Source organism: Triplophysa rosa, unplaced genomic scaffold (genome assembly GCF_024868665.1).
Source record: "Triplophysa rosa unplaced genomic scaffold, Trosa_1v2 scaffold254_ERROPOS399912, whole genome shotgun sequence".
NCBI classification, from domain to species: Eukaryota; Metazoa; Chordata; class Actinopteri; order Cypriniformes; family Nemacheilidae; genus Triplophysa; species Triplophysa rosa.
Genome location: NW_026634273.1, coordinates 15665 through 42500, shown reverse-complemented (window position 1 = coordinate 42500; position 26836 = coordinate 15665). Strand labels below are relative to the sequence as shown.

The 26836-nt window shown below is 39.8% G+C and overlaps 4 protein-coding genes across 10 annotated transcripts in view; 3 read left to right on the top strand and 1 right to left on the bottom strand.

The window, feature by feature from the left end:
• Positions 1-3469, top strand: part of nup54 (nucleoporin 54) — a 15786-nt gene extending 12317 nt beyond the window's left edge. For all 3 annotated transcript variants that reach the window (XM_057327613.1, XM_057327614.1, XM_057327615.1), the window contains 8 exons: positions 340-527; positions 622-818; positions 1052-1106; positions 1921-2014; positions 2403-2510; positions 2622-2741; positions 2995-3105; positions 3176-3469. In XM_057327613.1, the coding sequence (XP_057183596.1) occupies positions 340-527; positions 622-818; positions 1052-1106; positions 1921-2014; positions 2403-2510; positions 2622-2741; positions 2995-3105; positions 3176-3304 (1002 nt within the window). In that variant the 3' untranslated portion in view covers positions 3305-3469. The remainder of the gene's footprint in view (positions 1-339; positions 528-621; positions 819-1051; positions 1107-1920; positions 2015-2402; positions 2511-2621; positions 2742-2994; positions 3106-3175) is intronic.
• Positions 3470-3594: 125 nt separating this feature from the next.
• Positions 3595-13337, bottom strand: LOC130550197 (serine/threonine-protein phosphatase with EF-hands 2-like). The gene is made up of 18 exons (XM_057327602.1): positions 13249-13337; positions 13136-13153; positions 13024-13044; positions 12813-12940; positions 12611-12665; positions 12347-12522; positions 12149-12263; positions 12029-12075; positions 11787-11953; positions 7507-7543; positions 6779-6928; positions 6270-6711; positions 5468-5739; positions 5245-5387; positions 5066-5172; positions 4797-4960; positions 4398-4485; positions 3595-3896 (listed from the first exon to the last, which is right to left on the bottom strand). Exons 1-18 carry the CDS (start codon positions 13301-13303, stop codon positions 3667-3669), a joined length of 2415 nt encoding a protein of 804 aa, XP_057183585.1. The 5' UTR covers positions 13304-13337; the 3' UTR covers positions 3595-3666.
• Positions 12947-22343, top strand: gsdf (gonadal somatic cell derived factor). Of its 5 annotated transcripts, XM_057327620.1 has the most exons (7): positions 12947-14172; positions 14250-14328; positions 14731-14993; positions 18357-18487; positions 18558-18638; positions 19116-19222; positions 21385-22343. In XM_057327620.1, the coding sequence occupies exons 3-7, from the start codon at positions 14905-14907 to the stop codon at positions 21532-21534; spliced, it is 558 nt and encodes a 185-aa protein (XP_057183603.1). In that variant the 5' UTR covers positions 12947-14172; positions 14250-14328; positions 14731-14904; the 3' UTR covers positions 21535-22343. The 5 variants fall into 5 exon arrangements, 4 of the variants coding, with proteins under 4 accessions (XP_057183603.1, XP_057183602.1, XP_057183601.1 ...); XM_057327619.1 differs by having other exon boundaries at positions 14250-14993; XM_057327618.1 differs by having other exon boundaries at positions 12947-14328.
• Positions 22344-22544: 201 nt separating this feature from the next.
• On the top strand, positions 22545-24487 carry LOC130550212 (uncharacterized). Its single transcript, XM_057327631.1, has 2 exons — positions 22545-22911; positions 23744-24487. The coding sequence occupies exons 1-2, from the start codon at positions 22683-22685 to the stop codon at positions 24115-24117; spliced, it is 603 nt and encodes a 200-aa protein (XP_057183614.1). The 5' UTR covers positions 22545-22682; the 3' UTR covers positions 24118-24487.
• Positions 24488-26836: the final 2349 nt, after the last annotated feature.

Below are 26836 nucleotides of genomic sequence, written 5' to 3'. Positions count from 1 at the left end.
GTACTTCATTTAATGAACATGAGTCAATTCAAAGAGGGCTACTTTTTTAACGAAACATTCCAAATGCATGACCAGAAAGCACAATAATGCCATGCGTTCCATGATTGATGTAAATATCATTCATCATTTTTGCTTGGACAGTTACATAAATATACATTACAAAAAGGAAGACGATCTGTCTGGGGTTTTATGACATATTACACAGCGCACAACTTAACATTTCAATTTTACTTCTCGGTGTCAGATAAAATATTCTATTTTTTGTGTTGAACTTGTCACTCCTGTGCCTGTTACCATACTGCGTGTGTGTGTGTGTGTGTGTGTGTGTGTGTGTGACAGGCGGTGGGCTACAGCTGTGTTCCTGAAACGAAAGATGAAGATGGGTTAGTGGCTCTGGCTCTCAGCAAGAAGGAATCAGACGTTCGCTCTCAGCAGCAGCAGTTGGTCGAGTCTCTACATAAAGTCCTTGGAGGAAATCAAATGATCAGCGTGAATGTGGAGGGTGTGCGAGCGTTACCTGATGACCAGTGAGACTCACATCATCATCAAAAGTCACAGGGTGGGAAAACTTGTCTTCTGTTTGTCACAGCTGTGTGTGTGTGTGTGTGTGTGTGTGTGCAGGACGGAGGTGATTGTTTATCTGGTGGAGCGTTCTCCTAACGGCACGTCTAAGCGGGTTCCAGCATCGACTCTCCATAGTTTCATGGAGCAGATGAGTGTGAAATCTCAGCTACAGCAGCTCAGTGTCGTAATGACCGTCAGCAGGACCGCACTGAGCGCAGCACAACTCAAACAACTGCTGCAGAACCCACCCGCAGGTACTCGCTCGTGAGATATTCTGTCCATAAACCAGCACACAAACCTCTCTTTCAGAATTGATTTGACAGCCCTGCAAATTAAACATGATTTCACCGATTTATGACACTTTTCATGTAATGAGAACCAGTCAAATGTGAGGATAGTTCACTGTGTTACTGAGGACAGTTGAGCCCTCACAAATGCAACTACACAAGGTCACACACACAGACTGAAGATGTGTTTTTGTGTGCAGGTGTGGACCCCATCATCTGGGAACAGGCTAAAGTGGACAATCCTGATCCAGAGAAGTGTGTCTGTCTTTATGTATCTTCAGATCAGTTAAAGGACCAGCGTGTAGTTTTTTGGAGGCTCTATACGCCCTTTTCACAGGACGTCACGCATCTTCCGTTCTGCCGCGAAGCAGTGTATCATTACTTCCGTTAGCACTCCAGTTCATAAGGTGGCGGTAATGCACTTATAAGCTGATTTGCCAACCGCCAGCAAAACTCAAGAAGTTACTTCCGCTAGCGCCTCAGAATGGAGTTTACCAAGTGGCTTGCACATCTGCCACAAAAACGTCTAGATGATGTACAACGTCTTGCAGACAAATTTTCGCTAACGACAAGATCAAAGCTAGAGAAAGGATACAAATTCTTCGTTGAACAGTACCTGTTTGATTATGCAGGTAAGTGTTTTGTTTTCTTTTTGTGTTGGCGAAGGTGCTAGGATAAATCCTTGAATAAGTGTTCTGTCAGTTTTTTTTCCTCACTGTTGTTAAATTCCAGCTCGATGGCAAAACGGAAGTTCTTCTTCTTCTTGTTTGTTGAAAGACAGATGTTATGATACACTGCTTTGCAAAAAGGCGGAAGTTAAGTGACGTCATTGTGAAAAGAGCGTATTGACAGAAATACAATATAATATACAGAAGTATGTGTTCAGAGGTGTATAAAGAGCTTACACAATGAAGCGTTTGAGCTATTTCTATCTACATGGAATTCATCATGTTGTGTCAGCTTGTGCTTGGAAAGGGAGGGGGAGCGCTGGAGTGGGTCTGTTGGTTGCAATTCACAACCTCAGCGCTAGATTTTACTGACACATCAGTCATGTGATGCTTCTCTTCAGGTTAATTCCAGTACCTATGGTGGGTTTTAAAGAACTCCTGCGAAGATTAAAGATTCAAGACCAGATGACCAAACAGCACCAGACCAGAGTCGACGTGAGATGCTCACACACACACACACACACACACACACACACACACACACACACACACACACAGGCTTTGGTTGACTATCCCCGTGGGGACAGTCCATAGGCGTAATGTTTTTATACTGTACAAACTGTATATTCTATCCCCTAACCCTATCCCTAAACCTAAAGATCATAGAACACTTTTTGCATTTTTAGATTTGTAAAAAATATTGTTCTGTACAATTTATTAGCTTTTTTGCCCCTGGGGACCTCAATTTTGGTCCCCACGGTGACACGAGTCCCCATGTGTTGGTGTGTATTCAGGTTTAGGTCCCCACCGGGATATACAAACATGAACACACACACACACACACTAAAGGTAAAGTCTTGATGGTTTCTCTCCCGTGTCTCAGATAATCTCTAATGACATCAGTGAGCTGCAGGTGAATCAGGCCACAACCACAGCCAAAATCACACAGTACAAACGCAAGCTGATGGATCTGTCACACAGAGTATTACAGGTTTAGAAGCTTTTCTTGATTTCACTTCATGTCTGTTAGCTGAACGCTCTCTCTGCCAGAGCCAAACAGATACCTTCAGTGTGTGTGTGTGTGTGTGTGTGTGTGTGTCAGGTGTTGATCAAACAGGAGGTTCAGAGGAAGAGCGGTTATGCCATTCAACTAGATGAAGAGCATCTGAGAGTTCAGTTAGAAACCATTCAGTGTGAGCTGAACGCACCAACGCAGTTCAAGGTGTGAACACACTACAACCTCACTTTTAACACCCTAACTCTTCAGCTGTCAAACCTGAGTCATGAAGAATGTTTGTGTTGTGTTTTACACAGCAGTTTGTGTGCTTCTCTAAGCACTGCCCATACCGATCAAATATATTCATGAAATACACTTAACCCAAACCTACAGTAAAGCCGCTTTTGCTACAGTACACATCAAGAAAGAAAATATCAAATGAACTGAAACATCAAACTGTTGATCTCACTGATGTTAGGGGCGGTTGAATGAGCTCATGTCTCAGATTCGAATGCAGAATCATTTTGGAGCTGTACGTTCAGAGGAGCGCTATCGAGTGGATGCCGACCTGCTGCGAGAAATCAAACAGGCAAGACATACAACCTGTGCATGTGTGTGTGTGTGTTATATTTGTGTAACATCTGTAAGTTGTCTTTCAGCACCTGAAGCAGCAGCAGGAGGGTCTGAGTCACCTGATCAGCGTCATAAAAGATGATCTGGACGACATCAAGATGATTGAAGATCAGCTGCATGATGGGATTCACACTCGCAGCAGCAAACTCAGCTGATACACACACGCACACAGTCACGCGTGTATAGGGGATGCTGTCTGTTCACATCGTTGAAGAACTGCTGTGCATTGTGACAGTGTCATGTGATTATCATTGTGTGTCTTTGACAGCTGAATATTAAACACACACGTCTCACATTGATGAATAAAGTTTTCTTTTGTATCTATTTGAGTTTGTGTGATGGGTGGATGAATGAATGAATAGAAACTGGTTTTGTCAGGTCAGAAGGTCAGAATGCGGTTTAATGGAAAAATGTGTTGACTAGAGCTGTAATGAGTGAAGCAAACATTCAGACATGTTGTGGGACTGTAGCTGTGATAAACGGGTGTCGTCGGACGGGTTTTGTGTTGTTGTTGTCGTTAGTGTTTATCTGTTGTTTGTTCAGCTGAGATTGGTGATGGTTTCCTCTCGGCTCTAGATTGTTCCACCAGTCGAAAGGCCTCCATGAACTCATTGATGTCGATGCTTCCGTCCTTGTTGAAGTCGATGCTTTCGGCCAGTTCTGAGATGGCTTTATCAGAGATGTTGGTCTGTAGGTGAGAGCTTAACAGCTTCCACGTCTGATGAAACTCCTCAAATGAGATCAGACCTAAACACATTTAACGGATACTTCACCCAAAAATACAAACTCTGTCATCATTTACTCACCTTTGAGTACACCTGTTACAAATGTGTCTTTGTTCTAATGAGCACAGAAAGATATTTAGAAGAAAGAATGCTAACCAGACAGATTTACCCCCCATTGACTCCCATAGTAGGAAAACAAAACGTGGTAGTCAAAAGTGCCCCAGAACTGTTTGCTGTCCTACATTCTTCCAAATATCTTTCTCTGCGTTCATCAGAACAAAGATATAAATACATAGGAACAACTCGAAGGTGAGGAAATGATGACACAATTTTCATTTTTGGGAGAAGTATCCCTTGAAAACATTCTGTGGTGTTTATTGTAAATGGTGATGATAAACCGCTCATGTGCATAATCTTGCTCTTCATAATGAAATTTTAAGCCCTTAAGGTCAAGGCTCAGTAGGGTCACGTGTTCATATATGTGCACACAGTACAATAAAACAGAAAAAACTGATCAGAGTACCTGAATGATCTGTGTCAATCATTCTGAAGATGGTCTCTAGGTTTGAATGATGTTTGTAAAGGGTCTCCAGCAGACTTGTGTTGGCAATCTGTCAAGAGTGAAACACACCTGTATTGAATTCAGTTTTTTCTTCAATGGGAATCTGTTCTTTTTGTTTTTCTTCTTTTATCTATTGTAAATTTCACGCAGTGTTCGTGAACCACGAGAGGCCGTTGTTAAATCACTGTACTGCTTTATCAGAACACTGATGAAGGGTTTTTTCTGCCAGGTAACGGTTCACCAATGTGCAATTGTGCTGACACACAATTCTGTGTTTTCATGAATTTTAGATTTGTTTGATATCGTGGTTTGTATGATATGATTGCGTACGCGCTGCTTGTGAATTTGTGTCTGCATTACTTTAGCGTTGGGCTGGATTATGGACAGCTGGTTGAACCAATCGTCATAGTTCAGCATCCCATCATGTGAGCTGGAGACCAGCTGAGATCTCAGAACCCTCCACGGGAGACCCAGATGCAGAACCGTCTCCATGGCAACCGCCCAATTCCTCAAAGAGATCAGACCTTTAAAAACAGACAGGTAAGATGTGAAACAAAGCAGTGTTGAAGTCTGTTGATTTTGAAGTGTGAAATGCTTTCTGTGAGGGTGATTTTGAGCTGTTTGTGCACCTGTGTGCTGCGGGTCGTGTTGGTGAAACTCTCGCATTAGTTCAGATTTGTGTGTGAACAGCAGCATCCTCAGAGCCTGTAAAGCAGAGCGTTCCGTTCTCCCCACACTACACACGCACGCACGCATTATAAACCTGTCAGAAAGGTTCAGAAGCATGATTTCTGTTGTGTGTGTTCACCTCTGTCTGAGCGTCAGCTCTCGGGTTGTCCGGCTGGCCTGAAACGGTTTAAAATGAGGAATGTGGTCAGGACCCAAATGTATGTAAGCGCCTCTGTTACTGCCCACGTCATAATAATTTGAGGCTGAAAATATCGTCAGTACCTGCAAACACACGACACAAATGATTCCACTAAAATCACTGTGGATTAACAGCAGAAATCTTCTGTCAGGTGAAATCTCACCCTGCGGTTGTGGCAGAACTCGTAACCCTCTTGTTTGCACTCGTGTGATCTGATCAGCAGCTGCAGTTTGTGTCTGTCCAGCACTTTTTGTGTGACGTCAGGCCCCCAGTAACAGCCGCCTCCTCGGACCTCATTGGGGACGCAGCCGTCCTGAGCCATCGGGTCGCTCCAAAGGACATCCACTATCTGGAGAGTGACAGTAGCAGTTACATGTGTGAGCAACAGAAGAAGAGAAATGATCTCTCCCGGGTGTGCAGCGAGATGGACCGAAGCTCATCTCGGTTATTCACAATGTCAGACAACGGGCCACTTTCATATGCTGTCCCTCAAGTGTGAAACATGTTGCCTGTGAATTCATTTTCAGACTTTCTGCATTTTGGTCTGTGTCTGTTTCAGACAGGCCAAACATGGTCTCAAACGCTCTGGCAAAACCTCTGAGCATTTACACAATGCCTGAAATGTCAATGCTCAGTAGTGTGATTCTGGGGTGTTTGTATGTGCCGTATCATTCACTCTTGTCTTCTGGCGACAGATATGATGGTGGCGCACATCACAGTGACACTGCCGTCAACACAAATGAAACGCGTCGCCTCAAACACACGCAACAGAGTCATGTCAACGCCATCTGAAGCTAACAAGACATCATGGCACTTTATCAACTAGCTCAGATTCAACGCCACATGTATGTACATCAAATTACCATCTGATATCATCATCACTGGCTGCCTGTACCACCACAGTACACGTTTGTAAAGGCCAGCGGATTCCTTCAGATGCTAAACTGTGACAGAGTATCAGAAACAGAGACAAAAGGGAAAGTTAGTGTTTGAATGGAGATAAACTCTGAAGGACAGGATTGGACACATCTGCTTTATGAGATGGATGGTTTCTTTAGGAACCGGACCTACACATTCCAACACAACACAGGTTGTTTTGGACTCGTGTTGAGGTGAGGTGAAGGGAATTATCACCTGTCTCCACGCGTCCGTCTGCAGAACTTTAGCAGAACCCTGTTCTGACGTCAGACCAAGACCGGCCAGACGACGTCTCTCGCTCAGTTCCTCCTCCACGGATCCAACCTCTTGTCTGGACGCAGAGTGCAGTGAATGACGCGGGAGATCGGGTCTGAGTCGCACAGCTGTACCGTAAGAGAGAGACTGAACTCTCCTCCGCCCATCATCTCTCTCTGCTTCCTCCTGCCTGACAGACGCTTCACCCCGCATGGGCCTGAACACCGAAACAAACTGAGAACAAACAGAGTGAGCGAGCGAGGAGACAGACAGACAGACAAGATAGAGGTGAGAAATGTACCCGTTGTCTGTCCAATTTGGCGATCAGGTTCAGATCGGTCTTGTCTGAAATTCCTCCGTGTAGAATCAGAACTTTGTGATCTATTACCGTCACCAGCGGTAACCAGCTGAAGATCTTCTGCAGGAGTCTGAGAATCTGTTTCCCATGAACCTGTGAAGATGATATCAGTACTCTTAATCTTTCATGTGATGTCATTCCTGTGTGTGACCTGAATGCACACCAACACATGGGGACTCGTGTCACCGTAGGGACCAAAACTGAGGTCCCCACAGGCACAAAAGCTAATTAATCACACAGAACAACATTTTTTGAAAATCTGAAAATGCAAAAAGTTTTCTATGATCTTAAGGTTTAGGGGTATAAAATATACAGTTTATAAAGTATAAAAATCATTACGCCTATGGACTGTCCCCATGGAGTGTGTGTGTGTTCATGTTTGTATATCCCGGTGGGGACCTAAACCTGAAAGCACACCAACACATGGGGACTCGTGTCACCGTGGGGACCAAAATTGAGGTCCTCATGGGCACAAAAGCTTATAAATTGTACAGAACAATATTTTTTTAAATCTAAAAATGCAAAAAGTTTTCTATGATCTTTAGGTTTAGGGGTAGGGGATAGAATATACAGTTTGTACAGTATACAACTCATTACGCCTATGGACTGTCCCCACGGAGATAATAAACCAGACATGTGTGTGCGTGTGTGTGTGGAGAAAACAAACTCACCCGATATTTTCCCAGAACTTCTTTTGTGAACCCATATCTGTAAGAAACAAGAATTTTTCTATATGACAAATACTGAAACCTTCATCATCACGTGTGTGTGTGTCAGGGTTCCCACACTTTCATCAACACCAAATTCAAAGACTTTCAAGGACTTTTTCAAGCACATTTTGGTCAAATTTAAAACTGTGTTTTTGTGCCGTCGCCGGGCACTTTGGGAAAAGGATACCATTTTTTATGATTTCTCTCTTCTCAAAAGGCCATTTCAGAAGTCTGTTAGCAAAGGGTACATGCAGTCACAGACATAAATAGACACGGCATTGAAGGCTTTGGCCTGTTGCTGTTATGGGTTCAACAATGCTGCCATATTGGAGAGGACAAGACATAAACAAAAGGGAGCTTCTTTGAATAAAAAGCACAATAACGTATACAGTTCACATCGGTTTTTTTAATGATTTACAGTCTACGTGGAGTATAAAAATGTCTTGTTTCGAGTTACTTATAATAGATAGTCAGTCTTAGAAAATTGTTCATTGTTTTGAGGAATTTAGAAAATTCACACTGGTCAAATAGTGATTTGGCTTATTTTTCATAGTAACTGTGGAGACATTCCAATGCAAGTATGGGATACTGTACAGTACAGGCGCCCGCTTATGATAGAATAAAGGACTGAAGCGGAGACAAGTATCACACAGAAGGGGTTTCTTTTGCGATGACAACCAACTGGCTGAACATTATCCTGATTTTAAAATGGCTACTTGCCTCAAGAGCAAATTATAGCATGTGTTATGTATTGATTTTAAATATTTTATTAAACCATTTCTAACAAATGCAAACCTACTGCAGGGAAAACATGTTTACTTTTGGTTTTTAGGCAAGAAAAGACAAACATTCAATTTGGTTTAATCATTTGTAAATATAATCTCATATACAGGGTTTTTCCGTCTCCATCTAATGTCGTGCCGCTTCAGACTCTCGCCAAAATTATGTTGTGAGTCTTCACAAGAAATGCTGCGTGCATTTAACAGACACTTGTAACTGCAGTTGCGACATTACGCCACAGTGGAGGCGCTGTTTCGTTATCAGCACACTGAGGCGCTAGAAAGAGTTACAGAACAAGAGCCAGCCTGTGTTTCACGGCTGTTTGTTTTGCATACAAGTATGTTTAATTTCTTGAAATGTATTAAATTAACATGACGTACATCATTGTAATGTCTTCAGCTGTGCAGTTGGATTGTTGAATCAGCGTATACTGTACACAGAGAGTTCGCCAGTATGAACGCACATTGCGTTCAGAACGACTCGCACACGAATGACTCATTTGAACCGATTCATTTAAACTATTGAACTTTTCAGTCACTAGCGAATGTAAGAGATCATTGAATAATTTAAAGTGAACCACAGAGAATGAAAAATGTGAATGAGCTTTGCTCATTCCCTGATAGCACACATACATCTGGCTTACGTCTATTTGACATCTGCATTTACATCTGCAAGACATCTACAATACATTGTTTGCTCATCTGCAATACGTCTTGGAGATGTCTGCTGTCAGACGTCATATAGACCTCTAGAAGATGTCTGTAAGATGTTTATGATTTAGAATGGATGTAAAGCAGCTCTTTCTAAGATGTTTAGCAGATGTTTTTATGCAGCAGATCTCCAGATCTTTAGCAGATGTATTACAGACGTTCAGACGTCTCCGAGACGTATTGCAGATGAGCAAACTACGTATTGCAGATGTCTTGCAGATGTAAATGCAGACGTCAAATAGATGTAAGCCAGATGGATTGTGCTATCTGGGTAAAAAGATTGCCCTGATAGCACACATACATCTGGTTTACATCTATTTGACGTCTGCATTTACATCTGCAAGACATCTACAATACATCGTTTGCTCATCTGCAATACGTCTCGGAGATGTCTGCTGTCAGACGTCATATAGACATCTAGAAGATGTCTGTAAGATGTGTATGATTTAGAATGGATGTACAACAGCTCTTTCTAAGATGTTTAGCAGATGTTTTTAAGCAGCAGATCTCCAGATCTTTAACAGACGTATTGCAGACGTTCAGATGTCTCCGAGACGTATTGCAGATGAGCAAACTATGTATTTAAGATGTCTTGCAGATGTAAATGCAGACGTCAAATAGACGTAAACCAGATGGACTGTGCTATCTGGGTGGTTAATTCAGTTGGCTATTGTGGGCTGAAAAGTTAGTTGAAAATGATAACAAAAGCTTTATTTGATTAAAAAAAATGCAGTTTGGTTGAATAAAAGTAATTGTAATACAGCTCAATAAAACGGAAGGAAGGAGGCGGGAACCGGCAAACATTCACAAAACTTTAATAAAAATAAATAAACAATAATCCAGCAAATAAAAGGCCGGCAGCCACCTCACGGTCGACTGCCGGCCACACGAACATAAACAAACTTAACTGTTTCCGGGTCCTCTCCCCCGATGGTCCGGTCGCTCGTCCTCTTATGCTCCCGAGCTCCCCGTGAGGCATGCGGGGACCGGCGGTCGCACAGCTGACACTCGTTGCCATTTACGCCGCCGGCCCCGCCTTTCCCCCCCTACGGCTCTGGCCTCGCCTTCCTCGCTACAGTAATGTTTTATATAACTTAATAATTGTCATTTTTATCTAATTTTATTAGAACTTTTAATATGTCAAACTCAAAGTCACTTTGGTTAAGCCACTTAAAGGTACCGTAGGCCTACGTGTGTGTGTAAAAGATCAGGATGGCACCACCTCTGCCTCATTTTGTGCCAGGAAAAACCCTGATATATGTTATTATTATTGTACTTGTCAGAATGACAAGTACGTGGATGATTGTGCATTATTAGTTTTGATAATAAACGACGAGAATGCCCTCAAGGAGCTTAATTCAAAGGGTTCTGCCCTTCAAAGGTAGTACAACATAGGTGAGTTCACTTCTGTTTGGAATTCGCCTTTCATTTGAATATTTTTATTTTCAATTTATTTATTTACCATTCAATGTGACAAGTAATCAACGGTGACCTGAGGGCGCTATGTACGCTCAATGTCATCTGTCAATCTGCGTAAATAGTGCTCTGGAAAGTTTCAAGACATTATATAAAATAAATTATAAATAAAAATATATGATATTACTGTATGATGATTCTCTGAGGCGTGCAGGAATACACCAGCATTCAAACATTTCGTTCCATCACTGCTGATATGGTGAACTTGATAAAAAATGACTGAGCGACTTCAGACACAGCAAGCTCAAATATCCAAACCTCCGCCCAAACACACAGCAAAAGTTCATTACTGCAACAGATAACACTGCTGGGAGCATGTTTTTGTTTTCGCTAAACCAATGCTATCTAGCTAGCATTTCAGTGTTTCTTAACATCCTAAAAACGATTCAAACTCTTAAGGCACATTCACTGACAAGAATAATGATAAATTATTCTTGAAATGAACGTAGCTGAAAAGAAACTTTTTTAGCAGTGGTTTAATACAACATCTGTTTGACTGTATACGATGATCTTAACCGTTTGCTTGATGCATAACCTGCTGGTGTACTCCACATCTTAACTTTGATAAACCATATTTTTATTATAACTCAAGCATCATTGAATTTGCACTTCTCTGGCATTGAGCGAGTTAAATAACTACACGCCTCTGACTGATTTATGCAGGACTGCACATGATCACGATCCATCCGCTCAAAGCCTCTTTTTTAAGTTCTTCCCGCTTTCCCCCAGATCAGCAGCGTTGTTTTGTTCTGACTTCAGCAACACTAACCAATATTTTTAACAGCGCGATGCAACTAACAAAATCTAGTTTGTTTAATTTAAGCACTTTCAAGTACCTATGTCTGTTTTCAACTACTTTCCAGTCCTTGAATTCATGTCAGAAATTCAAATACTTTCAAGCACTTTCAAGAAGAGTGTGTGTCACCCTGGTGTGTGTGTGTGTGTGTGTGTGTTGTGTGTGTGTGTTCATGTTTGTATATCCCGGTGGGGACCTAAACCTGAATGCACACCAGCACATGGGGACTCGTGTCACTGTGGGGACCAAAATTGAAGTCCTCATGGGCACAGAAGCTTATAAATTGTACAAAACAATATTTTTTTTAAATCTAAAAATGCAAAAAGTGTTCTATGATCTTTAGGTTTAGGGGTTGGGTTAGGGGTAGAGGATAAAATATACAGTTTGTACAGAATAAAAAACATTGTGCCTATGGACTGTCCCCACGGAGATAATAAAACATACATGTGTGTGCGTGTGTGTGTGTGTGCGCGTTTCACCTCAAGTTTACAATGTGATCTTCATGGTTTCCTCTGTTTAGATGAACATCATGTGGATACAGCAGCTGAAAGGCAAACAGAACCAGCAGAATCTCGATGGATTCTTTCCCTCGGTCGACAAAGTCTCCGTTAAAGACGTACGGCGTCTCCGCTGAAGGAAATCCGTTCTAAAGAAAACACACAGCTGTTATTGGCCTGTTCTTAAAACGCAGTGCAGAATTGTGGGTGAAAAATGGACACACTTTGTAAAAGATCAACAGCAAATCTTCCAGATGTCCATGCAGATCTCCTGCGTAAAACAAAACACAAGGATATAAAACACCTCACTGACTGTGCGTGTGTGTTCAGGTGTGTGTTCTCACCGCAGATGGTGATTTCTTTGTATTTGCAGGTGGACACATGATTGATGTTGGGCAGAAAGCGCAGGAGCATCAGTGTTTTCTCCAGCAGCCGCAGCACGTAATGAGCGTGAAGCTTCTGAACACACGTCTACAGTTACACACACGCTGACTTGGGCAGATTCAGAAACACCTACACACAACAGCTTTCGTCCTATTTACTTGTTTGTTTTTGAAGGCGTCCACGAGCTCCGTGACATTAGAGATGGTCAGTGGGAATGTAAGATGAGGTCCAGAGTGAACATCTGGAACCTCAATGTTTTTATAAGAGAAATATCTTTCCAACTCCATCTCCTGAAATGCATCACTCTCATGAAATATGTGAGAGATCCACTTTTCTGAGAAGACACACAAAACAGCGAGACATGGAGTTGTGCTTACTGTACAAGTAAGATCCGAGCTGAAGATGACCTTGTGAGTTCTTACTTTGGCTGCTGGCAGGTGTGAAATGATCCATCAGACAACCAAAGAAGTTGTAAAGCTGTAAAGACAAACAGCACAAGCAGGAATAATGAGAACTAAAGATGCTGACTGAGCACGGATCCCTCCTTCACTCCAGATTCTGGCAGGCAGGTAAAACTTTTTCAGTTTGTGTCTGAGCTCAGGGTTTTATCAGTGTTATTTTCACCTTGATATGATCCTGTTCTCCAGAATATTCTATAGACTGAAAGATGTTCCAGGAGCAGCGGCGTCTCATCTCCAGCCGAGCCACATACTGACGGTACCAGCGCTGGATGAGAAGAGCTGCTCGCATGGCTGCAGAGAAACAGAGCAGCTGAGCATCTCTTGACTTTCATCACATTCACAGAAACACCTGCGTGTGTGTGTGCGCATCTCACCTGTGACCGCTGTGTGTGACGCTTCAGACACGGAGAGAAAACACATTCAATCATTCAGATTCACCGCAGCTATAATAAAATGTCCTCCAGACAAATGAACCAGATAGATTACCTGGAACTGAGTCAATCGCTACAAAAGAGAAAGACAGATGGAGAGAGACAGCTCTTTTAAATGTGAACGTGTCATCGTGTTTTATAAAGTCACTGATCTGGACATTTACACACCTCGCTCGCGTTGCATCCGCTGCTGTTTGTTTGATTTAGTGACTCTGCATCCCATTTCACTGCACCAACACACACATTCACCCTTTACAGCGCGCTTCACATCAATCTACACATGCCAAATATATCAAGTGAACTGCGTTTAAAAACGTCAAATGCAACAAAATAGATGCATGTGTATGTGTAACTCACCACATCAGTTTGTCCGCAGAAGCAGCAGAGAGAACATGTTTTGTCTGTGAACGTGACGGAATGAGACTGATGGAGATATGATTATAGGGTCTTTCTCCATCACGTGATCACGGATGGATTAGGATTAACAGTACAGATTTACCTCAGAATACAGACGGGGTCAGAGGTCATTTACCGTGTGTTCACTAGTAACCCCACCAGATTTAGTCTTGGATTATAGATTGAGCAAAAACCGAGGTTCCACGAGAAAAAAACTGTCTTGTTAGTGGATCAGGATGGAGTGAATATTCTTTTGGAACGCTGTGAGGGCTAACGTCAGATCGAGCCCGGCTGTGAACCTGTGAAGTTCTATTTCTTTTCTGTGTGTTCTGAAAAAAGAAATCATTTCCATTTCCTAACATCAATGTAGGTTATTGGCAGTATCTTTTAATAACAGATTTAGTTGCTGTATCTTTATTTATTAAGTGTAAAAAACGTCACGTGTCATTATTTTTTTCAAAACATTTGTATTAACTGGTTTTTTATTAGAGAACCCGTCACACTGAATAGACATTGTACACACCCTTGGCAGGCTTGAAGTACAGCTATTGCTACCTACACGTGTGAACGATGAAATATCTACAAATATCAGCTCGTGAAACAATACATGTCTTTATTGAGCAGAAGTTGATTTGCTGAGAATGAGCTTCATTCACACACGGCTGCTGGGATTTCTCCTGACAGATGGGAGTCAAGGTCACACACACACACATGACTCCTTTGATTCACAAGTTCATCTCAGGTCAAAGTAAATTTGTATCTTTGTATTTCAGATGAGAGAGAAGTGAAAAGCTGTAGGAAAGAATGAACGCAGGTGTTGGTGTAAAAGGAATGTCCACGCAGTTTGAAAATGTAAAAAAGCAACTTTCACTTATATTTGTGTATGAAATTAATCTGCATGTGTGTGTGGCAGATGCTTTTTCAGAATATTCTTGTCTTGACATGTGTAAATGTGATTTACATTCCTTTCCTGAGGCGTCATTTAATAAAGCTTTTCCTTGATCATTTCTAGTGCAGTTCATGGCCTTTATTGAGCAACGCTCTTCATTTTCGGTTTGATGTATTCATGTTTTATTCCACTGTTGTTGACATTTCTGTTCCTTTCTGATCTTTCTCTTTATTTGTCGTCCATACACCTGCAGATTTGGTCTTATCATCTTTGCTACCATGTGTCCTTACAAAATGAAACGAAGAAGAATTCACTCGTGTTTTCCTCAACGGAGCCTTTATTCTCTTCATTTATCTCATCTCCAGGTCAACACCCTCCGTTTGCTCGATGTGAAAACAGTGTAAAGTATTTCAAGGCCGAGCCTGGCTAACGTAGATAAAACGCAGCTTTCCCAGGCTGCAACAAACAACATCCATTCCTTCTGTCCAGTCAGAGCATCTTCATGTTCACGTCGAGTCGAGAGAGCCGAGTTTGCAGACATGTGCGTGATGCTGTGTGCCGTGGTGGTTCTTCTGGCCTTTCCTCTCGGGAACATGTATGTTTTGCGTCCTGAATCTGAAGCTCACAGGTAAGATCTTTCATGATGATGTCAGTATTCGTCAGGAGGTTTTTATGTCATTGAACAGCACAGTGATTGGGAGTGATGCCGAGCTTTAAACAGCTGTGAAACCTGAAGCTCAAAGCTTATTTTTGGATTCTCATGTGTTGAACATGAAGGTGACGGGTCACTAACACACTCTGTTCTTTCATTTGAGAACACACGCACACTGATCGCGTTTCACAGACCTAACCTTTCCAGAAATCTGGATTTTTACCTAAAATATTCCGTACCCTTTATTGTAATGTCATTGTATTTTATATTGTAAACTTACCAGTAGTGTTGTTTTTGGCGGCCTGTTTTAATTTTAGTTTTAATCTGGTCTTTGTGTCAAGCTGTCATTTGAGTTTTTATTAGTTTTAGTCACGTTCATACTCTTTTTAGTCAAGTTTCAGTCGACTAAAAGTCTGAGAATTTTAGTCTTATTTTAGTCAGAATTATCCATGACTATTTTTGTCTAGTTTTAGTTGACGAAAACTGATGACATTTACTCTAGTTTTAGTCAATGAAAATTGTATTTTAATCTCTTTTTAGTAATGCAATTCTATTTAACCCAGTCAGTATAGTATAAGTACCTAGTAGTATAGACGAAACCAAAATTTTCTTTTAGCCAAACCCATTTCAAACAAGGTTATCTTATTATATTATTGTTACCTTATAGACTCAAGAATACATCCATTCCAGACACGGAAGATGCTCTGATTTGAATTTAAGGCCATCGGTAGGGGTGGGAATCTCTAGGCACGTCACAATGCGAATCGGTTACGATTCAGAGGGCTGCGATGCGATGATAAAACGATTCTCGATGCATCTTTTTTTAAAATCAAAGTATTTGTAATTACCCAGACCGATTTTACTTCCAATATCCTTTATTATTAAAACAAATGGAAGTGATTTGGCAAGTCAACTGGTTACATATGCCAGCATTGCAAAGAACCAACTGGAAAAGAGTGACTGCCCTCAGTGCCCTGTAGCATACAGAATGCAGTAAATTATACTGGTATGCAGACTTTTTTTGCACACAGCACTGGAGCTAGAGAGGCTTAAAGTTTGGTAGTACAGGCCAAACAGTAGGAGCACAAGTATAAATCATCTGTTGTCATCATTAAAAAAAAAATGATGCAAGTGCAGTTCATCATGAAAAGGCAGGTAACTGACAAAAGACATTCATGTTACATACAGATGGATAAATTAGGGCCATATCATTTTTGGACTACCTAAATTTGTTTTAATTTTTCTAATTTGTGTGTTTTTCATTTTTTACTATACAATAGTGGTATATTTGTCCGCATAAATTACTGTAGTATACTATAGTATTTACTATAGTAAACTGCAGTAAAATTCTTAGATACTATCGTGTTTTTGAACTTTACTATAGTATACAGTGTTTATCAATTTACTACAAGGGCACTACAATTTTCAATAGCAAATAATATAGTTCACTAAAGTATCTTTTGTCTGAGTGTTCAATTTAACAGGACTTTTATTTTTACGGGTCTTTGGGAAGACGCTTGAATTTTTGTGCGTTTGCCGATAGCTTCACTCAAACAGTAAACGCTCGTAAAATAAACTCTCAGAACAACTCTGGAGATGAAGTTCATGTGTTCATATCCTCATACAGTGCAGACGCGGTGTATGTTAAACTGCACATAATTCACTTAGACACGCAGAACAGCCAGATGACATTTAAATAACAGGATTCTGCTCCGCATCTGATTATTACACACAAACAAGCACAACCACGACAAACATGCAGCTCTGTCTAATGCACATATTATTATTATTCTACATATATGTCGTACTGTTATTTTTTTTCAAGTTAACTACTTGTCCGGTCAGGCACGTAAAGTTCTCTCTCACTGCAAAATAGTAACACGACTAAACGAGACGAAATAACGTTATAACATTTCGTCTCGTTTCGGTCAACGAAAATGAAGAGACATTTTAGCATAGTTTTTATTTTGTAAACCATATTCCTCAACAATATTGCATTGTACAATTAGTTATAGTCATCGTCACATGACCAGCATTTACGTTGCGTCTCCGTCACGTGATAAAGGTTCGTTGACGACAATATTTAGTCATAATTTTCGTTGACGTAAGTACCAGGGGCCTAATTTATAATCAGCTTGATAAGCCTGACGTCACGCCCCATAATGGGCATACACCGTTTCCTGTCCAACCGCTATCAGATGCCATAGAAAAATAACTAAAAATGATGTAAAACTGCCAAAAACACCCGATCCCATCCTTTATCTCCGTAACGAAATCACAAATGGCCACACATGAGATTCACTGAGATTTACAAATTAATACTTGTTATAATTATTAATAATTATTATTATATTAAAGCCAAAGAAGGTCTCTGCAGCATTTACATGTTTACAGCATTTAGACTGATCATTAACACCTCATTAAAATCACATCATTAATTAGTGGTGTCCTTCACCTGAGATCACATTTGAAGACATAATTGTAAAAGACGAATGTTTCTTCATTTTTTCTTCACTTTGTTATGAACATCGTTAGGACTGATAATATAAAGAGAAACGTTTGTGCAAGAGCTTAATGGCTGAATTTTCAGACTTTGACATTCGATGATTATGCTCAGTATTTAAGGAAAATATACTTTGTATTTATTTACCCTGTGTTCTGCAGTTATCATATTTGATGCTGTCCCTGTTCAGTCGGATCATCTCCTCATCATGTGCTCATAGTGTGATGGTGAGACAGCGCTGATTAAATATTTAGATATAATTTTTATTTAAGATTTGAGTTTTGGATTTTACAAGAAGGTGCCTGAAACAATTATCGTTCAATACAAGCGCAAATAACTGTGCAGATTTAATCTTCGTGATAATGTGGATCTTTAACAGATATGAGGTCAAATAAAATGTGTGTGAGGAATTAATGCTTATAATTGTTTTTATCTATCTTAGTATCTGCAATCTAAGTTCACTATTTCACCATTTGTCTCCAGAATGTGCGTATACGCATGGGGCAGAGTTTGCGTGCAGGTGCGCAAATTTTCCCGTCAAGTTTGTTTTTATAAATTCCATCTTTTGCATGGGAAGTGGCGTACGCCTCTTTCAGGGCATGTTTTCTGCATACACAACGGTTATAAATGAGGCCCCTGGTGTTCTAAAAAAATCTGGTGTGTGAGCTTCTGTTATACAGACGTAAAACACACGCTTCTGCCAGTCCACTGAAAACGTGTGGCCGAAACGTGACACATGCACATGACAGACAGACACATGACATCACGGTTTACCTATTACCCTAAAGTAACAGGAGATGTCATTGATTGAGGTCATTTCTGATGTTATTTGGTAGATGCAGAGAGGAAGTGGAAATCAGGAAAATTCTTCTGGAATCTCTGAACCTTCAGCAGGAGCCGCGTGTCTCTGTGTCTGAGATGAAACATCTGCGTGAGCAATGGAAAGACGCCGTCTCATCCACAGCAGGTAGATTAGGTGTAAATTCCTCCGACACAGTTTTTGCTTCACATTGATGTGTTTGTTGTCTCTTCATCAGTTAACTCAACATTCGCTGAGGAGTCTGGAAACATGACACAGCAGAAGTGTTGCAAACATTCTTCACAGATTTTCATCAAGGGTGAGTGTTAAAAAAAGATCCCAAAAGAAGCCTTGCATTGTGATTTACTTGACATTTCATGAAATATACAGCAAACACGTCACTCCAACTTAACCGTTTTTATATATCTTTTTTTTTGCATTGCATTGCCGGCATTACTCTCATGAGATGATGGTTATTTTCTAGAAAGTCTTAACATCTGTTGATGACCAGTAGAGTTACGCAGCATTGACATGTTGAGTCTGGATTCTAGCAATTTTCACTCGGCTCTAAAATGTGTGTGAAGTTTCATTTGAGCACTTCATTGTACATTCAAGTTCTCGTGCTTCTCATAATGTTTTCTGTAATGCATGTAGACATTTTCGTTGTGATTCCAGTTATTCTTTGTAATTTGTATTACTCGCAAATATCATTTATTTGTTTCCCAAATATCAGCTGAACTTGTTCTCGTTCTTCTCCAATCATGCATTTGTGATGTGTTGTTTATATTTGCGTCAGATTTGGGCTGGGACGGCTGGATTGTTCATCCAGAGATGTTTACCTTCACTCGGTGCAAAGCATGCTGCCTGAATCACTGTTCTGAGAACACAAGTTCCTCAACACAGGTAACACTGGCAGAGCACAAATCCAATCTAGAACGTCCCTTCTAAACACCACGTTACATTTCACACAAACATTTTTATGTGTGGTTAATGTTTCCCTAGAAATCAAACTCATGACCTTGAAGTTTCCTCCTGTGTATGCAACCAGTTGATGGGTCCTGTTCTCTCAGCGTGTGCGAGTGCGTTATACAGACCGATTAAAGCTTCTCATGGAATCTGAACTAGGGCTGCACAATATATAAAAAAATCGTTATCTCGATAATAGTATATGAGATATCCATATCGCAGAGAGTTGCGATAAATTATATTTGTTTCATGTGTCAATCATTTGTGTGTTGCATGCTTAGATTGCCCAAATTGGACCAATCAGAAGGGGAATTACTATCTTCATGCCCGCCGAGTAGGTGCTATTATACTATTGGCTAGATCGCGGGCCCAGAGGTGAACCTAGCGGCTCAAAGCAGAGAGCGGAGAATAAATATGGCAGGAATAGAGACGAGCGAGGAAAATGACAGCGACGAACTTGTGCCTAAAAAGAACGGTACGTTACGTCTGAAATATGGCAATATTTTGCAGGGCTCGACATTAACGCTTGTCCGGGAGAAGTGAATGTTTTGTATGGGCAAGTGAGAGAGAATTTTACTTGCCCGACCGGACAAGTACTTTGAAAAAAAAGAATAACAACAGTGCGACATAAATGTACAGTAGAATAATACGAATATGTGCATTAGACAGAGCTGCGTGTATGTGTGAAGTGCGTTTGTCGTGGTTGTGCTTGTTTGTGTGTAACAATAATCAAGTGCACTGCGTCCATGTAACGTACGTTAACTAGATACGAACGCGGAATCCTGTTATTCAACGTCATCTGGCTGTTCTGCGTGTCTGAGTGAATTATGTGCACAGTTTAACATACAACACGAGTGATGGTCGAGGATTTATCTGCGTCTGCATTGTATGAGGACATTAACTTCATCTCCAGAGTTGTTCTGAGAGTTTATTTTACGAGCGTTTACTGTTTGAGTGAAGCTATTGGCAAACACACAAACTTGAGTCTTCCCAGAAAACCCGTCAAAATAAAAGTCCTGTTGAATTGAACACACACTGTAGTAGGATTGCACGGTGTACCGGTGCTACGGTAGCATCGCGATGCTAAAGCGTCAAAATACCCGCGACGCCTCTCTATTTTTGAAACGGTAGTATCGTAGTACCGTAGTTAATGTTGCATATGTTCCTTTTTGCGGTGTTTATCTCCAAAATGAATGTGTGTTTTGAATGTCTCGGACGAGTTAATGATTCAAATTGGCGATTTGAACGAGTTGGTTAAATGATTCACTAACTCGGTGGAAAATTGACGCCACCTACTGGCCGTTTTAGTTCTGCATTTAAAGTAAGCCTAATATTTCCCTTTATAAAGACTGCTGTATCAATTAAATTTGTCCAACATTTGAATTAGTTCCTACGTGAAAAATGATCTAGTGTACTTTAGTATTTACTACAGTAAACTACTAAAACTCATAGATACTAGTGTTTTTGAGTCTTATCATAGTAAATATTTAAGTATACTACAATATTTATAGTATTTACAAATGAGTAAATGTAATGTATTTGCTACAATTTATTCAATTACTACAGTTAATACAACAACATATCCTAGTGCAAAGTATAATACAGTTTACTATAGTAAATACAAAATGTTTCATCTAAATCTGTGTTTTTTGTATAGATTTGAATTATATGGCACAGCATCGTGATACTACTTGGTATCAAGATACTTCAGCTAGTATAGTATCGTAAGACATGTTTATGTTACCGTGACAACCCTACACTGTAGTGTTAAGTCTAAATGTTTGCCTCTTCCTCTATAGTTTTTTTAGCCTGAATTAGATTTAGTTACATCAGAAGAATATCTATTACCTGTTTATTTCAGTATGATAATTACATGTATAAATAATAAAAAAATAGCTAATAAAAATAGCATTTCTCTAGGAAATGTTATATCGCAAGAAATATAGTTATCGCAATATTCAACAACAAAACCGTATATTTTCTCAATATCGTGCAGCCCTAATCTGAACCTCAATGGCCTTTTACTCTAGTGTATCTGTAGCGTTTAGGGTGAAGCTCACCACTGCACAGACTCACGACTGCCTGTTCTCTTTCTGCAGTGCTGTAAGCCCACCGCTCATGATATTCTCCCGTTCGTCTACGTGGATGACTGGAGCAGTTTGGTGGTGTCTTCTGTGAGCGTGGCCCGTGAGTGTGGCTGTGACCCCGGAGAAGACACGCGGGAGCCTGAGGTCATGACCCCTTCCTAAAACCCTCCGCCTCTCTCACGGGTCACGCTGACCCGTGCGAACACCAGCATAGAGCTACTGAAACACAGTTAAAAAAAGCTTTTTAGGTTTTTGGCCTGGCTGAAAACAGGCTTTATTCAAATGCCTTGACATGTTATAATTGCTGCTGCTGCGGTTTGGAAGTCAGACAGAAACATTATGAATACAAACTCTTGGCTTTTGTGGGTTTTAAGGGTGTGATTAAATATGAAGTGGAAAAATACAATTTTAGTGTTCTCAGAAGATCTAAATTCCTCATCTAATCCAGTTTTTTTTCTCAGAAAAGCACAATGAAGCTTCTGTAACGAACTGATCCAAGCCCAAATCTCTCTGTTTTTAACTTGAGCATTTAATGGTTGAGGTCTGACCTGATTTCATTGGCCAGCAACTGTGTGTTGTGACTCCGCCAAAACTTTCCCCATGCAGTGTAGTTCAGTCCTCTAAACACCAAATGAAAGATTCTCGTGGAAAAATCATCTGACATGGATGAATTTGCTTTTTATGTCTGTTTATTATGTGGACTTGTTTCTCTGTGGGATGGTGTGGGAACATTTTGGCTGCGTTTAAATATTTGCAACATTTTTGCATTTTGTCATGATATCTTTGTTCACTGAATCTCTTCTGTTTCATGTTTCACAAATCATTTCTAACCTTATACGCTGTGTAAAGCAGGAATTTGAATGGCCAGCTAACACTTTCACATGCTTGATGTTGTTTTTAGTCGTTATGTTCCACTGTGATTTTATATCAAATGTATCAGCAGCATAACGTTTTAATAAACGAAGCTTTTGTGAAGTTAACATGTCATCTCCTTATTTCCCCGCAAAAGCGTTTATCGTCTGCTTGTGCGCTTTGTGGAGAGATTTATCAAAATGAACTCGCCTGAACTCCAAATGAAAACACGTTTTCTGCTCACTGTGATTAGCTGCCGAGTACTGATTGACTGTGACTGCAGGTTAAAGTGTGTAATCCTCTGCGCGCGTGCGCTGCGTGACGGGGCTGTTGCGCAGTCAGTAAAAGACTTTTTGCAGAAGCGCTCTCTGTGAACTCTGTGTGCTTCTGGATTTATCCGCCTCTCCACAGATGGACTCGACAGATCCGCGGAGCTTCAGACCCTGAACACATTCATCATGTCACCCGTGGCTTCACTCTGGCTGCTGTGCGGATCTCTGTGTTCTCTCGCGCTCGTGGCTGAAGGACACAGCACTGAGTGTTTGGATAAAGATGAGATTCTCACTGAAATGTCCAGAGACGTTGAGGCGCCGTCGGTGTGTGTGTTGACTTGCACTGTGCTCGCTTACAGGCAGATTCTGATCAGACAACAAAAACTCACTATCCGATTCAGAGACTCAGACGCAGGTACGTATGTATCTTACTCTTCACTGTTGTCGTGTGTTTGACAAAAGCTTAGGGAAATGTTTAGTCACAATGTGGATGAATATAACCTACCACGCATTGTAGTAACGTGCATGTTTTTTTAAGGTAAAAGTGTAGCCTAGTAACCATGTTTTTTTTGGTGCATTGGTTACTATATGTGACCCTGGATCACAAAACCAGTCTTAAGTAGCACGGGAACATTTTTAGTAAAAGACAAAAATACATTGTGTGGGTCAAAATTATCGATTTTTCTTTTATGCCAAAAATCATTAGGATATTAAGTAAAGATCATGTTCCATGAAGATATTTTGTAAATTTCCTACCTTAAATATATAAAAACTTTATTTTTGTGAGTGGATGGTCTGCCACAGTGCCCCTGATTAACAACTTCAAAGGCAATTTTCTCAATATTTTGATTTTTTTGCGCTCTCAGATTCCAGAGTTTTAAACGGTTGTATCTCAGCCAGATATTGTCCTATTCTAACAACTCATATATCTATAGAAAGTTTATTTATTCAGCTTTCATATTATGTAAAAATCTCAATTTCGAAAAATTGACCCATAAGACTGGTTTTGTTGTCCAGGGTCACATATAGGCAAAACCATTTACTAGAGGAACCATGTTTTAACTATGGTTTTTGAAAACCATGGGTTTCTAAACCAATGTTGTTTTCTGGTAACCATAGTTTTTGTTGTTTTAAAGCCTGGTTCATTTTCGTAAGGGTATGAAGCAGCGCCTCATTTGATACCGTTTGTGTCGAACGTGGGATTCGAACCTGCGCGACTCGCTCATATTTCTGGTGATTCTGTGCAGGAGAAGCGGGAGAGTTTTGCTGGTTTTTCCGCAAGAGGTGCAGTTCGTGGGACGAAGTTTTTGTTTTACTGCCAGTGAATCAATCACTTGTGGATGGAGAAGCGATGGAAATTCACATCACAGAGCCGATTCAGCGTCACACCGCTTCATCCACACTGCCCGAGGACTGCGGCATGAGATTCGATGTTACTCCGCATCTGACACAACAACAACAACAACAACAACAACAACAACAACAACAACAACAGCAGCAGCAGCCGCCGCCACAGACTCTCTGCATTAGACTGACGTCATTCCTGGAAAACAAGTTACAGTGTCCACCATTCCTGGCCATGGTTAAAAACAAACAGAAAAAGAGCACAACTCATACCTGAATAAATCCACCAAACATTATGAGACACAAATAAACGTTTGTTACTTTTGTATTAATACGCAGTTTTTTAATATAGAAGAAGCTTCTTTTGTGTGATTATTAGAAAAAGCTGTGCTTTATGATAAAAGCACGAATATATTTTATTTTTTGTGAAGTTTTATATGACTAGTGTTAAACTATATCTTTATTAAATATTAATGGTTTCAGACACGTGACCTTTTTGGCGTGGGCGCCATCTTGAGGACCTAGCGCAGCCTCTCCGTATTACTGAGCCTATGAGGACTTCAGATCCGAGGCCACAGTTTTGTAATTCTTTCACTGTTTAACAAATCCTGTCCATAGATTAATAAACCATACCCACGAGTTTCCAATCCGTGCCCTCAGTTTTGTACCACTAATTTTTTAAAGCCATACTACAAAAAAAAACTGCTCATGCTTTCACCATCCATTCACGTAGTTCCCACAGTTTTGCAAAACCATTTCATTTATACCTTGAAAATTTTAAATGTCGTACATTACATTTATAGAAATTGATTATAGAAATTAGAATTTATAGAAACTAGATTAAAGAAATGTTTATTATGTTTATAATTAACAATGGCATATAGAAGCAAATAGGCCTATATATATTATTATTATACAATTCCCTGTTTATTAATTAAAACCTTTTGTTAATGAGATGGGCATTTCGCCTTATTTTCATGAAATTTCGTAATCAATAAATAATAATAACAAGCACGAGTTACTGTGCGTGAGCTCCAAGTGAGAAACATTGAAGCACAGCCCTGCATGTAGCAGATGAGTGATTACTGTTTTCTGTGGACTGGCTTTAGATTTTTTTATTTTAATTTTTTATTATTGTAACATTGATTAGGCTTTATTTGCAATCATGACAAAGTCTCATTGTCTTCAGAAATGTCTTTTTATATTATTTGTTTATATAGACCAGCATGAGCCAATAACAGTTTTATGAAGATTTTTATCAAATTCTTTAGGAATGTGACCAGAATAAAGAACTATTAGTCTTGGGGGATTTTAATATAAATTGGGATAACAAATCAGATAGGACGAAATTAAAGGAGGTAGTAAGCAAATTAGATTTAACACAGTTAGTGAAGGGGCCAACAAGAGTGACTAGCTCATCTCAGACACAAATTGATTTGATGTTTACAAACACACCGGAAAGAATAACAAAATCTTATAATTTTTTTAACAGGTATATCTGATCATAATATAACATTATTTGTTAGGAAACTCACTAAAAAACGTTTTTAACAGCTAAATCAAAACAAATTCTAATTGCCAGAGAATTCCTAAAAATGAAATTAATAACTTTCAAAATGCAATATGGCAAATTGATTGGTCTAACCTCTTGCACAGTGACAATATTCTGAACTGTAGCAATTTGTTTTATTCAACTATTAATACAATTATATCCTCCTTTACTAAGAAAGGTAATAATAAACATAAACATAGAAATGTTTTACCATGGCTTAATGATTCTCTGGCAACAAATGAAAGAGCGAGATTTAGCTCTGAAGAGAGCAGTTAAAACACAGTAGTGATAAGTATATTTTTACATCCTTAAGAAATAAAGTTGTAAGGAATTTGAGAAAGGCGAAAGCTGATTTTTTTTATCAGATTAATTAAAGATGCACAGGGAAATGGGAAAGTAACCTGGAAAAATCTTCATATGCTAATTGGAAACAAACCCAGCAAAGAACAAAGGACAAGGAACTCAAAATTAATGGAGTTATAATTCAGGATCAGGAAAGGATAGCAAATGTTTTTAATATTTTTTATAAATTCAGTGGAGGAGCTTGCAAATAGTTCTAATCTTAGTAATACTGTATCTAAACCAATAAATACTGACAAACCAATTTTTAAATTACAAGAAATATCTTAATCAGAAGTGGTAAATATTATTAGTCATTTTAGAGATTCAAAAGCAAAGGATGTATACAGTATGGATACAACACTTTTTAAATCAAATAAGGATATTTTAGCGTCGCCCATCTGATTAATGTCACCATCAAGCAAAATATTTTCCCTGATCCTTGGAAATGAGCTATTATAACTCCAGTATTTAAGGGTGGTGATAAAGAATTTGTAGAAAACTACAGACCTATGAGTATATTACCTGTAGTTTATTGGCTGAGAAATGGGTAAGCGAAACAACTGATTCACCATTTGGATAACAGCAATATGCCGTTGAATCCAATGCAATTTGGCTTTCATTCCAATCATTCAACTGAAACAGCTATTTGTTATTTTATTGAAAACATTAAATCTAAAATAGATGATGGTGGAGTACTTGGAGCAGTTTTTCTAGACCTAAAGAAGGCATTCCGATACAGTAAATCATAAGGTACTTCTCTCAAAGTTATCATTTTTGAAGCCATTGAATGGTTTATTCATATTTAACAAATAGGAAGCAAAGAGTACATGTTGGTAATGGTGAATCAGATTATCTAAATGATAAAACTGGAGTCCCTCAAGGATCAATTTTGGGTCCTATGTTGTATGTATATTAATGATTTGCCTTTAGATTGCCCATCTGTAAATACTCAAATGTTTGCTGATGATACGGTTCTGTGTGTGCATGCAAAAAGCAAACAACAAGCTGCAAGTAAGTTAACTGAAGCATTGGTTCATGTCTCTGATTGGTTGAAGGTCTCCTGTTTACATCTGAAAACAAGTAAAACTGTGTCATGGCTCTG

Bases quoted from the DNA above. Each gene is read 5' to 3' on its own strand.
- LOC130550197 (XM_057327602.1), bottom strand. From the start codon at position 13,303: ATGGGATGCAGAGTCACTAAATCAAACAAACAGCAGCGGATGCAACGC. The intron at 5,740-6,269 runs GTTTCTGATACT...AACCGAGATGAG, and splicing joins TAACTTTCCCTTTTGTCTCT to CTTCGGTCCATCTCGCTGCA. The intron at 4,486-4,796 runs GTAATGCAGACA...CACTCTTGACAG, and splicing joins TAATCCAGCCCAACGCTAAA to ATTGCCAACACAAGTCTGCT.
- gsdf (XM_057327620.1), top strand. From the start codon at position 14,905: ATGTGCGTGATGCTGTGTGCCGTGGTGGTTCTTCTGGCCTTTCCTCTC. The intron at 14,994-18,356 runs GTAAGATCTTTC...GTTATTTGGTAG, and splicing joins CCTGAATCTGAAGCTCACAG to ATGCAGAGAGGAAGTGGAAA. The intron at 18,488-18,557 runs GTAGATTAGGTG...TCTCTTCATCAG, and splicing joins CGCCGTCTCATCCACAGCAG to TTAACTCAACATTCGCTGAG.
- LOC130550212 (XM_057327631.1), top strand. From the start codon at position 22,683: ATGTCACCCGTGGCTTCACTCTGGCTGCTGTGCGGATCTCTGTGTTCT. The intron at 22,912-23,743 runs GTACGTATGTAT...GATTCTGTGCAG, and splicing joins ATTCAGAGACTCAGACGCAG to GAGAAGCGGGAGAGTTTTGC.